Source organism: Danio aesculapii, chromosome 14 (assembly GCF_903798145.1).
Source record: "Danio aesculapii chromosome 14, fDanAes4.1, whole genome shotgun sequence".
NCBI classification, from domain to species: domain Eukaryota; kingdom Metazoa; phylum Chordata; class Actinopteri; order Cypriniformes; family Danionidae; genus Danio; species Danio aesculapii.
In genome coordinates, this window is record NC_079448.1 from 22,136,287 (window position 1) to 22,149,853 (window position 13,567).

At 35.2% G+C, this 13,567-nt stretch overlaps 1 protein-coding gene across 1 annotated transcript in view; it reads left to right on the plus strand.

Moving 5' to 3' along the window:
- Positions 1-1,239: 1,239 nt before the first annotated feature.
- Positions 1,240-13,567, plus strand: part of aff2 (AF4/FMR2 family, member 2) — a 410,790-nt gene continuing 398,462 nt past the window's right edge. The window contains exon 1 of the mRNA XM_056471754.1: positions 1,240-1,376. Within this exon, the coding sequence (XP_056327729.1) occupies positions 1,324-1,376 (53 nt within the window). The 5' untranslated portion in view covers positions 1,240-1,323. The remainder of the gene's footprint in view (positions 1,377-13,567) is intronic.

Consider the following 13,567-nt stretch of genomic DNA (forward strand, 5'->3'; position numbering starts at 1 on the left):
ACATATAGTTGTTTATGTTTGGTGTTTTTGCACACATTTTTAGATTAATATTCATATATTAATCAATTTTTTTACATTTAATATTTACTATAATTTTATTATTTACAATACTTTTATTTTCAGGTTGAAAACAAAAAATAATGTAGTGGAGATGTATTTAGTTTTATTTATTCATTGTCACTTTAAGTATAATAGTATTATAATAGTATGTATTATAATGTAATTTGTTAACTACTTAATTAATTAACAAAAATAAAGCATGTATTCATCTTAATTTCAATGCAAACTGTAAAACTTTATTTTTAATTTAGTTTTTGTCATTTATTTATGGAACTGATGTATTAACTAATATAATGTTACTACATCATTAACTAATGTAACAATATAAGAAAATGTTAATAATGTTATCAAATACTACAACAAATGTTATTACACTTGCTGTACATAATGCTATACAACATAATGTTGATATTATAATTTTGTTGGTGATTTTTATTTTATGCAACACTTCATAAGGATCAATTTGTTAATATTAATTAACTTCATTAGTTAACGTATCAAAACATTCTGAAGCATGTATTAATCCTAACATTAATTTTAGCATTAATAAATGCAGCCTTTGATTTTAACACTGTATAATTTAATTATTTAATAGAACTGAGCTAACGTGAACTAACAACGTATTTTGAAGATCTAATGCTAACAAAGGTAATTAAACTGAAACATGTATTGCGTTTTTAATGGTAACAAAAGTTTGGCATTAACAAATATTAACTAACAGACCTGTATTATTAGGCAATATTTTATATACACAATGTTGATTGTTTTTGGTTGTTGTTAACATTTTTATTGCTAATCTACCTGTTTGATATATGGGAAGAGCTTTTATCAAAGAGTGTTGCAGTTCTGTTGAAACACCTGGCTCATACTATCTTTACTTTTCAACTAGCCCACTGGACAACAAAAACACACACAAAAATCTATTCCATTTTGGTTTGCTAAATAAAAACGGATGCAAAACTATTTTTCCCGAAAGAATCCATTTGAAATCAGATCATTAACCGTCCTGACAGTGTGTTCCCAGGTGCCGCGCGCTGGACACAGGTGAAGCTGCTCTGCTCTGGTTGAAGGTGCTGCGGCGGTCTGTTCAGAATGAGTGACCGCCTCCAGCGAGCCCTGACTCCGCCTTCCGCAGGGCTGCGTGTCGCTGAGCGGAGAGAGGAGAGAGGCAGCGGCAGTGCGAGCTGCGCCGCGCGTCAGTGAGGGACACACACTCAGTTCCTGCATATGCGGCCACCGGCACCTCATTGAAACACACCGACAATGGACCTATTCGAGTTTGACTTCTTCAGGGACTGGGAGCTGGAGCAACAGTGGTAAGTCTGCGGGCTTTATGTCTTTTTTATTGAATGAAATGTCTTTGTCATGCGCTGCGATCTGACGTGGTCACATTCCGAAATACGAGCGAAACCCATTATGACGCAGGATAGCGGCTCTGTCTCAAACCCTAGTGAGCAGCCTACCTCCACATCGTTTTGGGGCATCACGGACGCGTTCCGAACGCGCATTCGCAAGGCGCATACGATGTCTAAAAATGCTGGCTTGCTAGGGAGCTTCGCTTAGGTTTCGTAGTGCTGACTTCGGCTGTCTTACGAGGATGTGACTGGTGGTGTTTTTGTACGCATGCATTTATTAAAAGACCATTGGGACAAAGTTTAATTGCAGAAGCAGTGTTTTGATGAATTGGGTGATGTTTAGTGTTGAAACTGTATGAAAGAAACAAAGGGCAGGCTGTGTCACTTCTTGCTATTAGTTATAACTAATAATAAATTATTATTTGGTTAGACTATTATGAGTCAAAATGTTCTGCAAGTCAGATAGTCACACTTTTTATTAGTGTTCGTGTTTGCCGTAATTACATAAGAAATGAGTAATATAATTAACTCGAAATTACCCATAAATCTGATTTTATTTGTGAATCATCTGCTAAACACATTAGTATAGATAGTTCTGTCATTTATTAAGCTTACATAGACAGTCATGCACTGCTATTGCTTTTATTTAAAACAATTATTCTGCAGATTTCAAATGCATTATTTTAGCAAAAGTGTGTAATATAACTTTACTTTGATATGAAACTATTGTATTCTTTTGTTTTTATTCATAATTTATATTACAAGTGCACTAGTGTTTCACATTATTTGGGCACATTTAATCAGCATTATCATTGTGGTCAGTCAGCTTTGGTCCACCCATGTGTTATTTATTCCATTATTTACTTTAATCCAAAACTACAATATGATTTCAACATAATTCTCTGCTTTCATCCTTGCTGAATTTTTGAACACTCTCTATATCTCCACCATGTGGCAGAGTACAGGAATCCGAGTGCAGATATCAATCCATACAAAGCAATATAGTAGAGAAAATAAAAATACCCACAACAATAAAACCTCTTGATGTATTTAAGCAGTTTTAGCTTGACTTGTATTGATAAATTCTTATAATCCACGTACTGTATGTGCTGGTTTGGTTAGTTGTGTTTGTGATGGAATGGCACAAGTGTTTTTTTTTTCTTTGTTAAGCTGATTCTTGGTTGCTTCACACCTTGCTCTGGTTTTATCATGCTTCTTTTGTTTTAAACTCGCTGTTCTGCATGTAATGAATGATTGCTGGGATATTTTTTATCAAGCAATGTTTTATGTAGAATATAGTTTTGAGCGGTCACATTATTTATTTAAACATGTTGTCTTGGTAAGTGTATGAATTTGTCATTTTATTATTTTTTTAAAGAAAAGTAAGACTGCCGTGTCTATTTTATTTACAGTATTTTAGTTTAATTCCATTAAAAATGCTTGCATAAATTTTGCTTACATCTCACATGTGGAAATTGAAATGAGAATATAATCAGTCATTGAACCTGATTCAGGTACTGTAATATGTCAGTAATTTGTCTAGGGAGTTTCTGTTTAAAATATGGATCCTTTTTTAGAATGAAGGGATAGTACACTTAAAATAAATATTTTGATGTTAATTTACTCATCATCAAGTCATCCAAGATGTACGTGATTTTTATTATTTTTTTGCACATTTTTAAACGTGTTAAGCTGAAACTCTGGTCCTTGGTGATTCCGTAAATTCAAATCAACGGCTACTGGCACTTTGATCCAGAGAAAAAAAAAAAAAAAAAACATATCAAGACAAAACAAAATGAAAGCCCACGACTCCTGATGACACATTTGTGCTCTTATGAAGTGAAATAATCAGTCTGTGAACATTACACTTATTCCACTTCTTTTGCAAGTAATTAATAAATAAAAAAAAAAAAACTGTCTGCCACAATGTGTCCATCAAAACTGTATTTAGATACAGTTCTGATCCTGGATGCTCCAACCTAATTAGTAGATAATAAAGCAATTCATTTTAAGTAAAGTTTCACTTCTGAAGACCGCAAGATTTTATAACAAATCTTAAATCCCTCGCTCATCATTGTGTGTTGTACACTAGTGTAGGATGGTCTGCTTTGTGCACTTGTAGGCTCAAGCATTGGCATATCTTTGTTTATAAATCTATTCTGGGTTTACTCCCCTCATATCGCCAAACTTACATTTGTAAAAAAAAAAAAAAAAAAACCTGTCTCTAACCATAGCCTTCGATCTTAGAAAGTTTATTTATTGTCTGTACCAGTGGTGTGTACTGAAATGGGAAAAAAGGCTTTTAAATATGCAGCATATTATGCATGGAATAACCTCCTAACAAAGTTGCAGTTTAAAGAGTTGGTTTCACTACATGCTTTTTAAAAAGATTTGAAATGGTTTGGAGTTTAAAACATTGGCCTGTTCTGAATGGTTTTTAACGGTCGTTGTTTTGATGGATGAATGAATGATATTAACTGTTATTTGTTTTTTGTTTGTTTGTTTCTTTAACCCATGTGAACTGTATATTGCCTAATCTTGGCCAGGACGCTATTGTTAAAGAGATTTTTAATCTCAAGGTGCTATTCCTGTTAAAATAAAGGTTATAATAATAATAATAACAATAATAATAATAATAATAATAATAATAATAATATTAATAGTTTATGTTACTTGACTCAAAATTGCCTGTAGATGACTTATAATTTATGAATCACCAAAGCAGCACAGATCCACCTAAAAATCTTCACTGTTTTACGATTAGAAAAAAGAAGTGGTATGTGAAATTACTAAAACAGTTGTTAGAAACCTCATTACATAGGGTCATCAGACTGCTTCCCCACAAAAAAAAAGGAATCACAAGACATTGTCTCAGAAAAATAATTCCGGAAGTGTTATTTTGCATGACATTGGCATCAAATTCGAAACATAAACTCAGGAGATGTGTGGCTTTTGACCTAATATGTTTCTATATTGCTCCAGGACTAATATCATATATTTATGAAATAATATAATGGTTAGTGTGGTGCAATTTTTTTTTTTTACATTACTTAAGCATTTATAACTTTTTTTTTTTTTTTTGTTTTGAGCATTGCAAACTCTAGATGATGGATAGTAAAGCCCAAAGTGTCTTCTCTCCAAAGATGAACTATGAATGTAGACCAAATTATCCAGCAACTGTTAATGTTTTATTTTGGGATGGTCATTTTTGAGAAAGTGCCTTCAACAGTGAGGAAAAAAAACGTCACCGATAGAGTATCGGAAAACTTTTTACAGAAATCCTATTTTGCATGTTATCCTCATCAAATTTGAAATATAAACACTTGGCTTTCAAGGCATGTTTTTTTCTATGTTATTACATTAAGGTTTTCCTGTATTTGTATTAGGCATGGGTTGGTATAAGATTCTGACGATATGATTACCCTGGATAAAAATATCACGGTTTCATGGTATCACGGTATTGTGATTACTGCTCCAAAATATATTCCTTTTTAAATGTCTGGGTAAAAGACCCCTTTAAACACAATTTATTTTATTTTGAGAAACATTTAAAATATTTTGGTGCAGTTAACATGTCAGGCTAAATGATTCAAATAAATCATTGACATCTGCTGTGTTTCAAAAACACTGATTTCTTTACAATTTAAAACAGCATCTTTGGATAGTTTTTCTGCTGAAGATACTGTTGTCATAAAAAAATGTAAATAAAACATCTTACACACCTTAGGAATGGTACAGAAAATTTTGGCGGTTTTAAAACCTTCCAAACCGCGGTATACCTTGAAAACGGTAATTGTCACATGCCTAGTTTGCATATAAAAAAATAAAAACAAATATTGAACACCGTACACGTTTTCTTTCTTATTACTTCATAATGTATAACTTTTTATATCTTTTAGCATAAAACTTTCTAGATGGGCCACAGTAAAGGTCAAAGTGTCTTCTTTCCAACGATACCTAGTTTATGTTTATAGCTCACTGTGGTCAAGAACTGTTACTAATCAAAGTTAGGTAGGTGTAAATCCCCAAAAGTGAGTGCTGGCTAACAGTTAAAGTTCTACTGAGGGGAAATAAAAGGTCAGCTATATTTTGGATGTTCTGAGGGTGAGTAAATTCACTGTAATCTCGCAGTGATTCATCACTTTTTATTTAGTGGCTTATTCCTATTCATTTATACAATCTCGTTTGTACATTTTAGTATGATTTACTCATACCTAATGAGGGGTAGTGTTAAAAGTGTGGTTTCAGGAAACATCTCCTTTGATGTTTTCATATAAAAAAAATAAAATAGCCACTTAACTGACAGTACATAAATAGTTACGTTTCGTTATGATATTGAGTTGGTAAATTAGAAAAATGTAAATTTTTGGCTGAACCATCCCTTAAAGTGTTTTCACGCTTGTTTGGTGACCATCTATTGTCTCGTAAGCAGTTTTAAATCACACTCTTTTATTTTCTTTATAGTCATTACAACAATGTGCAGCGAAACTTAAGGTTAAAGGTGATTTTTACAGGCGGCGTGCTGATATTAAAGCTATTCTCTCTGCCAAAAAAGCTACAGGCTAGTTGCTTATTACTTCTGCGGTGGTGGCAATTTTGTCAGTTGTTGCCACATTCATAACCCTGAGCTACCCATTAAGTCTGTGAATATTTATGAAGGTATTTAAAAAGCCATTTTTGTGTGCTAAGTTTTGCACGGCCTGAGTTTTAAAGGCAGCGTATATCGCTATCTTTTTATGCAATCCCTTAGACTGTCAATTGACCAAAAAGAAATGTAGATTCATCTTAATACTCGGATGAAGGATTGTTCTCTGCTTTGTAGTGCTAAATCAATGTTTCAGATGTAAGCATACAATAATAATGTCTTTGTGTTTAATACTTGCCTCTCGCAGCATCCTTATCTGATGGCCCGGGGCTGTACTTCAGCAATCATATTGATTCGAATCTGATCTCCCTGTATGTTGCTTTGGGCTTCGACACGAGTTGGATGTAATCAAGTCAGATTAGGTGGTGCAGAATTCAGTGAGGTGCAAAATGAGCTCAATGGAGAGCAGTGCCTTATTTGTAGACAAAGGTTAAGCATGGGAGCCGCTGAGGCACTGGGTATTGGGACATGCTTTTGCTTGCTGACACAGCCGTGACATGAATGGCTTCCACAATTATGGCTCTTCACTTTAACAGAGTCAAATGGCTTTGAAGTGTGTTTTTTGATTATTTTTGTGCAAATAATTGCACCTCTCTTTTTGTGCATGTGTTTTTTTTTTTTTCAATCTGTAAATCATTTTGCATTACGAGAGTGTGAGTAGTTGTCGTAAGAGGTGGATTTGGATTGGAGAAGCAGAGCTATGGTTAATTAGACTTTATATGCCTATATTTTATAGGTTTGCACCTTTAGTGGTAATAGAAGACCTCGTAATTAGGTGCAGCCATTTATTGTGACTTTCTTTTCATTTGGCGGTACTTTACGGCCGCCCTGAGAGTAGTACCAGGAGGGATTATTCAATGACTCAGTTGTGCCTTTTTTTCCCTGTTTCTTGCCCTTTCTCAGCAGGGATTTCAGTCCCAATAACTCACTTTTATATCCTGGTGTTAAAAATGTGCAAAGCCTTGCTGAATGATAAGTTAACTGAATTTCTGACTCCGAGGATTTGTTTTTGTGTATGAAGAGCACAGGCGTTACTTTTGTGTCAGGATCAGTATTCATAAAAGCCGTGTTTTTATTCGTTTGCTTAGCAGTTCAGAGTGTTGTAAAGGACAGAAAGCTACAACATCATTTAAGCTGAAGAATGTTAAACTAGATTGGCATTTCCTATAGGAATTGTTTGCAAGCAAGCAAAACAAAGGTTCATTTAGGTTGTAGGCTTTGATTTATTTTTTTTCTTCTTCCCTGTAAATGAAATGTCACTTCAGAGCTGCTTTGCAATTGTCACAGCGTGTTTCTGCCAGCTTTGCACATGGATAAACATACACAGCTTAGTGTTTTCAATGCAAGATGAGACAAATCAAAGGAACAAACAAATATATACATCTCATGGTTCGGATCACGTTATGCTTTTTTAGTCACAGATCGAACCATTTTTTGGATCAAAAAGGGCTGTGACAAATGTAATTTGCTTTCCATTTATTTCAAAAACAGTACTGCAAGACACTTTTGGTTAACCTGTTAGCCAGCACTCAATTTTGGGGATTTACACCTACCTAACTTGAAATAGTAACAGGTCCTGACTCCAGTAAGCTACAAACACAAATTATGTATCATTGGAAAGAAGACACTTTGATCTTTGCTGTGGTAAAAGGTGAAGTTACATGTTAAAAATATAAAAAGTGAGACATTGTGAAGTCATGAAAAAAATTGTATTGTGTACAATATTTGTTTTTCCATATGCAAACACTGGAAAACAATGTAATGTCCTAGAAAAATATGACTTGAAAGCCAAGTGTCTCATGAGTTTATATTTTAAATTTGATTAAGATAGCAGCCACAATAAGATTTCTGTAAAAAGTTTTCCGAGACGATATCGTTGTCCTTCTTTCCCTCACCGTCAGAGGCACTTTCTCAAAAATGACCATCCCAAACTAAAATATTAACAGTAGCTGAATATTTTGGTCTACATTCACAGTTCATCTTTGGAAAGAAGACACTTTGGGCTTTATTATTCATCATCTAGAGCAGGGGTGTCAAACTCAAATTCACAGAGGGCCAAAATTAAAAAAAAGAACATTGTCGAAGTTATCTTAAGGATTGTCGTATTATCTTAAGGATACAGCAAACTACTGTATTAACCATCTTAATATATTACAATTTTTGCTTAAATACTGAAACCAGAACAGGTTTAAGAAAATAATAAAATAAAAACTGAAAAAAATATCAGGCTTATATCTTTAACTTTATTCATTTTAATTGTAACCTAAATCTTTTCATCACAGACCATCAAGGCCAACACCTAAAAAATTACTCTTTCAACTTTGAACAGACCATGCCATCAGTAAATAAAATAATATTTATCCATTTTAGTTTTTTTCACTGTTCATTTACTCTGATGATGCACATGGGTCTGGCGCCAACGCCGTGTTTTCTCTGTGGTGTCCCTTTAATAAAGTTTAATACGTAGTGTCGCGGACGGCAGTGCCCCTTCTATCGCTTAGCAGCAGCTAAGCTTGGCTTCCTGCTCCACATCGGGAACTCCCGGCACCGGCTGCTCTCATATGGGCTGCCCGTAGATGTCGTCACAACGTTTTGACACTCGAATGAAAAATATTTTAAATCGGGAGTCAAACGCCACCCTTGCGCGACGCTCTGCGCCTCAGCACGGACTTGCGCTTTGTCACTGACGTCGCACATACACAATGAATGGCTGCGCTGACGCCACCCAGCGCTTGACGCGTTCAATGTGTAGGCACCTTTAGCAGTACGTGCGCTGTATAACGGGCCGGCGGGCCAGATGTAATACATATTTGAAATCATCTCGCGGGCCAAATATAATTGTAGTGCGGGCCAAAATTGGCCCGCGGGCCTGAGTTTGACATGTCTGCTCTAGAGTTTATAATGCTCGAAACAAAAAAAGGTATAGATGCTTAAGTAATGTAAAAAATTGCACCACACTAACCATTTTATTATTTCATAAACAAATATGTGAAATTAGTCTTGGAGCAACACAGAAAAGTAATAGGTCAAAAGCTACATATCTCCTGAAACAGAACTTTGAAGCTGTCATTTTATTTTTAATAATACAATGAAGAAACAATCAGCTAAATCAAAATACATTGTAAAATATTCTATTTGATTGTATTCTATTCTATTCTATTCTATTCTATTCTATTCTATTCTATTCTATTCTATTCTATTCTATTCTAATATTCTCATTTTCAATAAATAATTCAGTTATTCACTCATAAAACTGATCGATCATTGCTAGATGTTTCATTTCTGAAGAATTATTCAGTGGCATATTTTTAATGGCTGGTTGTCACCACCTTTTGGTTAAATAATGTAATTGCTGCCTACAACTTGATGGTGATTTTAATCTTTACCATAAGCATCAGTGGTTATCTAAATTATTAACTGCTAGTTAATAACTGTTAATATGTCCCAGTACTGCTGTGTTATTTGACAGTTATTTACTTCATATATATATATATTAACCCATGATAATATTTTTTTCTTCCGGGGAAAGTCTTATTTGTTTTATTTCGGCTAGAATTAAAGCAGTTTTTAATTTTTTAAAAAACATTTTAAGGTCAAAATTATTACCCTCTTTAAGCTATATATTTTTTTTTGATAGTCAACAGAACAAACCATCACTATATAATAACTTGCCTAATTACCCTAACCTGCCTACTTAACAAAATTAACAAAGCCTTTAAATGTCACTTTAAGCTATATAGAATTGTCTTGAAAAATATCTAGTAAAATATTATTCACAGTCATCGTGACAAAGATAAAATAAATCAGTTATTAGAAATGAGTTATTAAAACTATTATGTTTAGAAATGTGTTGAAAATTTTTTCTCTCTCCGTTAAACAGAAATTGGGGAAAAAGATAAATAGGGGGGCTAATAAATATATATTATGGATGTATGTATGTATGTGTATATATATATATATATATATATATATATATATATATATATACACACATGCATGCATGCATGCATACATAAATGTACATATATGTATATGTATATATTTGTGTGTATGTATCAGGCCGACATGATGGCTCAGTGGTTTGCACTTTCGCCTCACAGCAAGAAGGTCTTGAGGTTTGAGTTTTGACTGGGCCAGTTGGCTTTACTGTGTGGAGTTTGCATGTTTCATCCGGGTGCTCCAGTTTCCCCCAAAGCCTAAAGATATGTGCTAAAGACATTTTTTTTTCAAATAATGTTTACAGAATAACAACATATGTATTTTTTACAAATAATAACAATATATTTTTTACGAAAAAGCATCTGTTGTGAACTTTCTAATTTAGTTGCTCAATTAAAATGCGTTAATCACAAAAATGGGTTAATTTTAAAGTATGTTTTTTTTACTGTTGAGTGGTTCAGACAAAACTTTGTATATATGTGCATTTCCAACATGCTTTTCATTGTATCTGTTATATCCAAATTATTCATAGCTGTAATTAAACGATGATACAAACCCCCTTAAATGTTGCCAATCCCAGAGAATGTCAATTCAAACCATACGAAAATGGTATTAAACAGAAAGAAAATATGTATTATTGCAAACAATGTTTTGTCCAACATAATAAAGCATTTATTTAGTGAAGTTGAGAAAGTAGGGCAGTCAGAGTGTGACAAACAGAATGTCCTGTTATCCTGTGAAAAAACACTTTCTCTTGCTTTATTGTTGTGTGTGTGTGTGCATCAAGTGTGTGTGTGCGTGTGTGTGTGGTGTCCACTTTAAAGCACGCAGTGTGCTGTTTCTCTTTGCTCTCATGCTGTTTAGTCACAGGGATTGCAGATTCTCTGTGGTGGTGGCACAGATCTCCCACATTTCCCAGCTTCCCTCATCTTCCCGCTTCCACCTTGACCACAGCTGGGCACTATATATCACTCAGCCTCGCTCTCCGTGCCAATCTCATTTGTGGCCGTCTTGAAAAGGCAGGCAAGCCAGGCTGTGCCCGGCACATCTCTGCGACCGGCACACAAGCGAGGAGCCTCAGCAGTTGGCATGCTGTTTATGAGAGCAGGCTGCCAAGCACAGCGCCCGCACTCTCATTTTGCCACCTGCAAAAAGAAAGCCAAATGCTGTGGCATGATAAAGCAGTGAGGTTGGCACGGCGGTCAGGTTATATGGGAGAGACAAAAGGTGATGGGTTGCCACCCTTGTGCCCTCGGGTTTCGGCGCACAATTAACAAGTTCGTCTGGTGGGACGACAGTTGGTGGAAGTGCAGATCAGAAAAGCTCCAGTGCTAAAGAGACACACAGAGAGAGACAGACACATGTGAAGCAGTGAAGCAGATATTGTTCTTTCAAAAGAGACCAGTCTTTCATGATCTCCTTTTTTTTTCTTTCTTTTTTTAAATAACAGTTCTATTGGTGTTGTTCTGAAAATAAGTAACAAAAAAAAAACAAAACTGAAAAAATAAAATGGTGAAAATTATTATTTAAACGAATACAGGAAATTTCTGACTTTGTGGTCATATTTTGCTGATTATTGTGAATAAACAAATCATTAAAATTATTTAGATTTTAAATTAAGACAAATATATTTAAAATAAGATAAATATAACTGAAATCACAATATGATTTGGTGTGATTATTAAATATAGGCTTTTTGTGACGTTTACATCAAAACCAAACTGCTAATCAGTGTGTGAATTATGCTATGATGATCAAGGAGGTCAAATTTTTCTATAGTAGTTTGGTAATACATTCTCCAACTGCGTAAATCAAATTTATGAATGTATTTAAATCACATCTAATTTATTAATAAAATTAATGTTTCCAGTGTTTTGAGGGATAGTTAGTGACTGTTTTAGAGGGTACTGTACATCAAACTATACAAATGATGTGTCTAAATTATGTATTTTAAGCTACATGCAGATAAAAACACCTATTTTAAAAGAAACGTGTTTTGTGAATACTTAGAACTGCCAGTTTCAGACTGCTGAATGCTATTTTTTCCACCATTGATAGGCACGACTGAATTCATCACAGTGGACTGAACCGTTAAGGGGGGGGGGGGGGGGGGGGGGGGGGGGTCAAATGTATATTTATATTACACGTTTTTAATGATTAATTTTCTAAGAAAGCTAATATTGAAGAAAGCTATTTCTTCCTATTAAAGGGCTGACCCACTATACATCTTGTTTTGACTTCCTTCAGGGGGGGATCAAGCGTTAATTAGGGGGTCAATCCCCCCCAAACCCCAACAACAACATTCATTCATTCATTTTCATTTGGTTTAGTCCTTTTATTTTATCAGGGGTCGCCACAGCGGAATGAACCATCAATTTATCCAGCATATGTTTTACTCAGCAGATTCCCGTCCAGCTGCAACCCAGCACTGGGAAACACCAATACACTCTCACATTCACACACATACACTATGGCCAATTTAGTTTATTCAATTCACCTATAGCGCATGTCTTTGGACTATGGGGGAAACTGGAGCACCCAGTGGAAACCCACACGAACATGGGGAGAACATGGAAACTCCATACAGAAATGACAACTGGTCCAGCCGGGTGTCGAACCTGCGACCTTGGTGCTGTGAGATGACAGTGCTAACCACTGAGCCAATATGCCATCCGCGGCAGCAGCAACAACAACAATTATTACTACTATTAATAATAATAACATTAACCTCTACGGAGAACTCCCATCCGGGAAGAGAACCACAGGCCGACATAAACACACCGTCCTGGGAAGACCTTGCAGCAGACTACCCGAAATGGAGGTACACCCTGACCAAACAGCTCAAGTCAGGTGAAAAGAACATGATGTGCGCATCGGAGGATAAGCGAGTTCACCGAAAGGTACGGAACAACGACAGCTAGGGAGCCACCTATCAATGCGACTTCTGCAGCAAAGAATGCCTCTCTCGTATTGGCCTCTTTAGCCACTAACGATGCCGTCTCAGACAATCAGTCATGCCTCAAGATAAGAATTAGGATACGTCAACACTGACTGATGGAGACCTACAACAATATAAGGGTTATAACTAATTTAATTTGACACAACCGTTTAGTTGATGAATTATTAAAGCATTAAAAAGTATCAAGTATTAAAAATGCAGGTACATTTTTTTCTCTTGTGCAAACATCTCAGCTGTAATCCTTGAAATATTGTGTGTAGTTGCCATTTTATTTATTTGTTTTTATTTTATTTTGCAATCAATATCCAGTAACCCATTTCCAAACAAATCAAAGAACAAAAGAAAATGCACAGACAAAGCAAGAGTGGATTACCTGCGGTTGATTACCTTGACCCTCAGTGATCCTACTTCTCAGTCTAACACAGAATAGCTCCATTTGCCTGATCCTTAGGGAAATCCTCCTCTTCGGGTCTCTCAGCCGAGTCTCTGGATGACTGTCCGGCTCTGGAGAACTTATTAACTGAGCACTAATTACAATAGACCCAATAAGGGCTGTGGTAATGGCCCTGTGAATTCAAACGTGTTAAATATCTGCTTCAATTAGCCTTG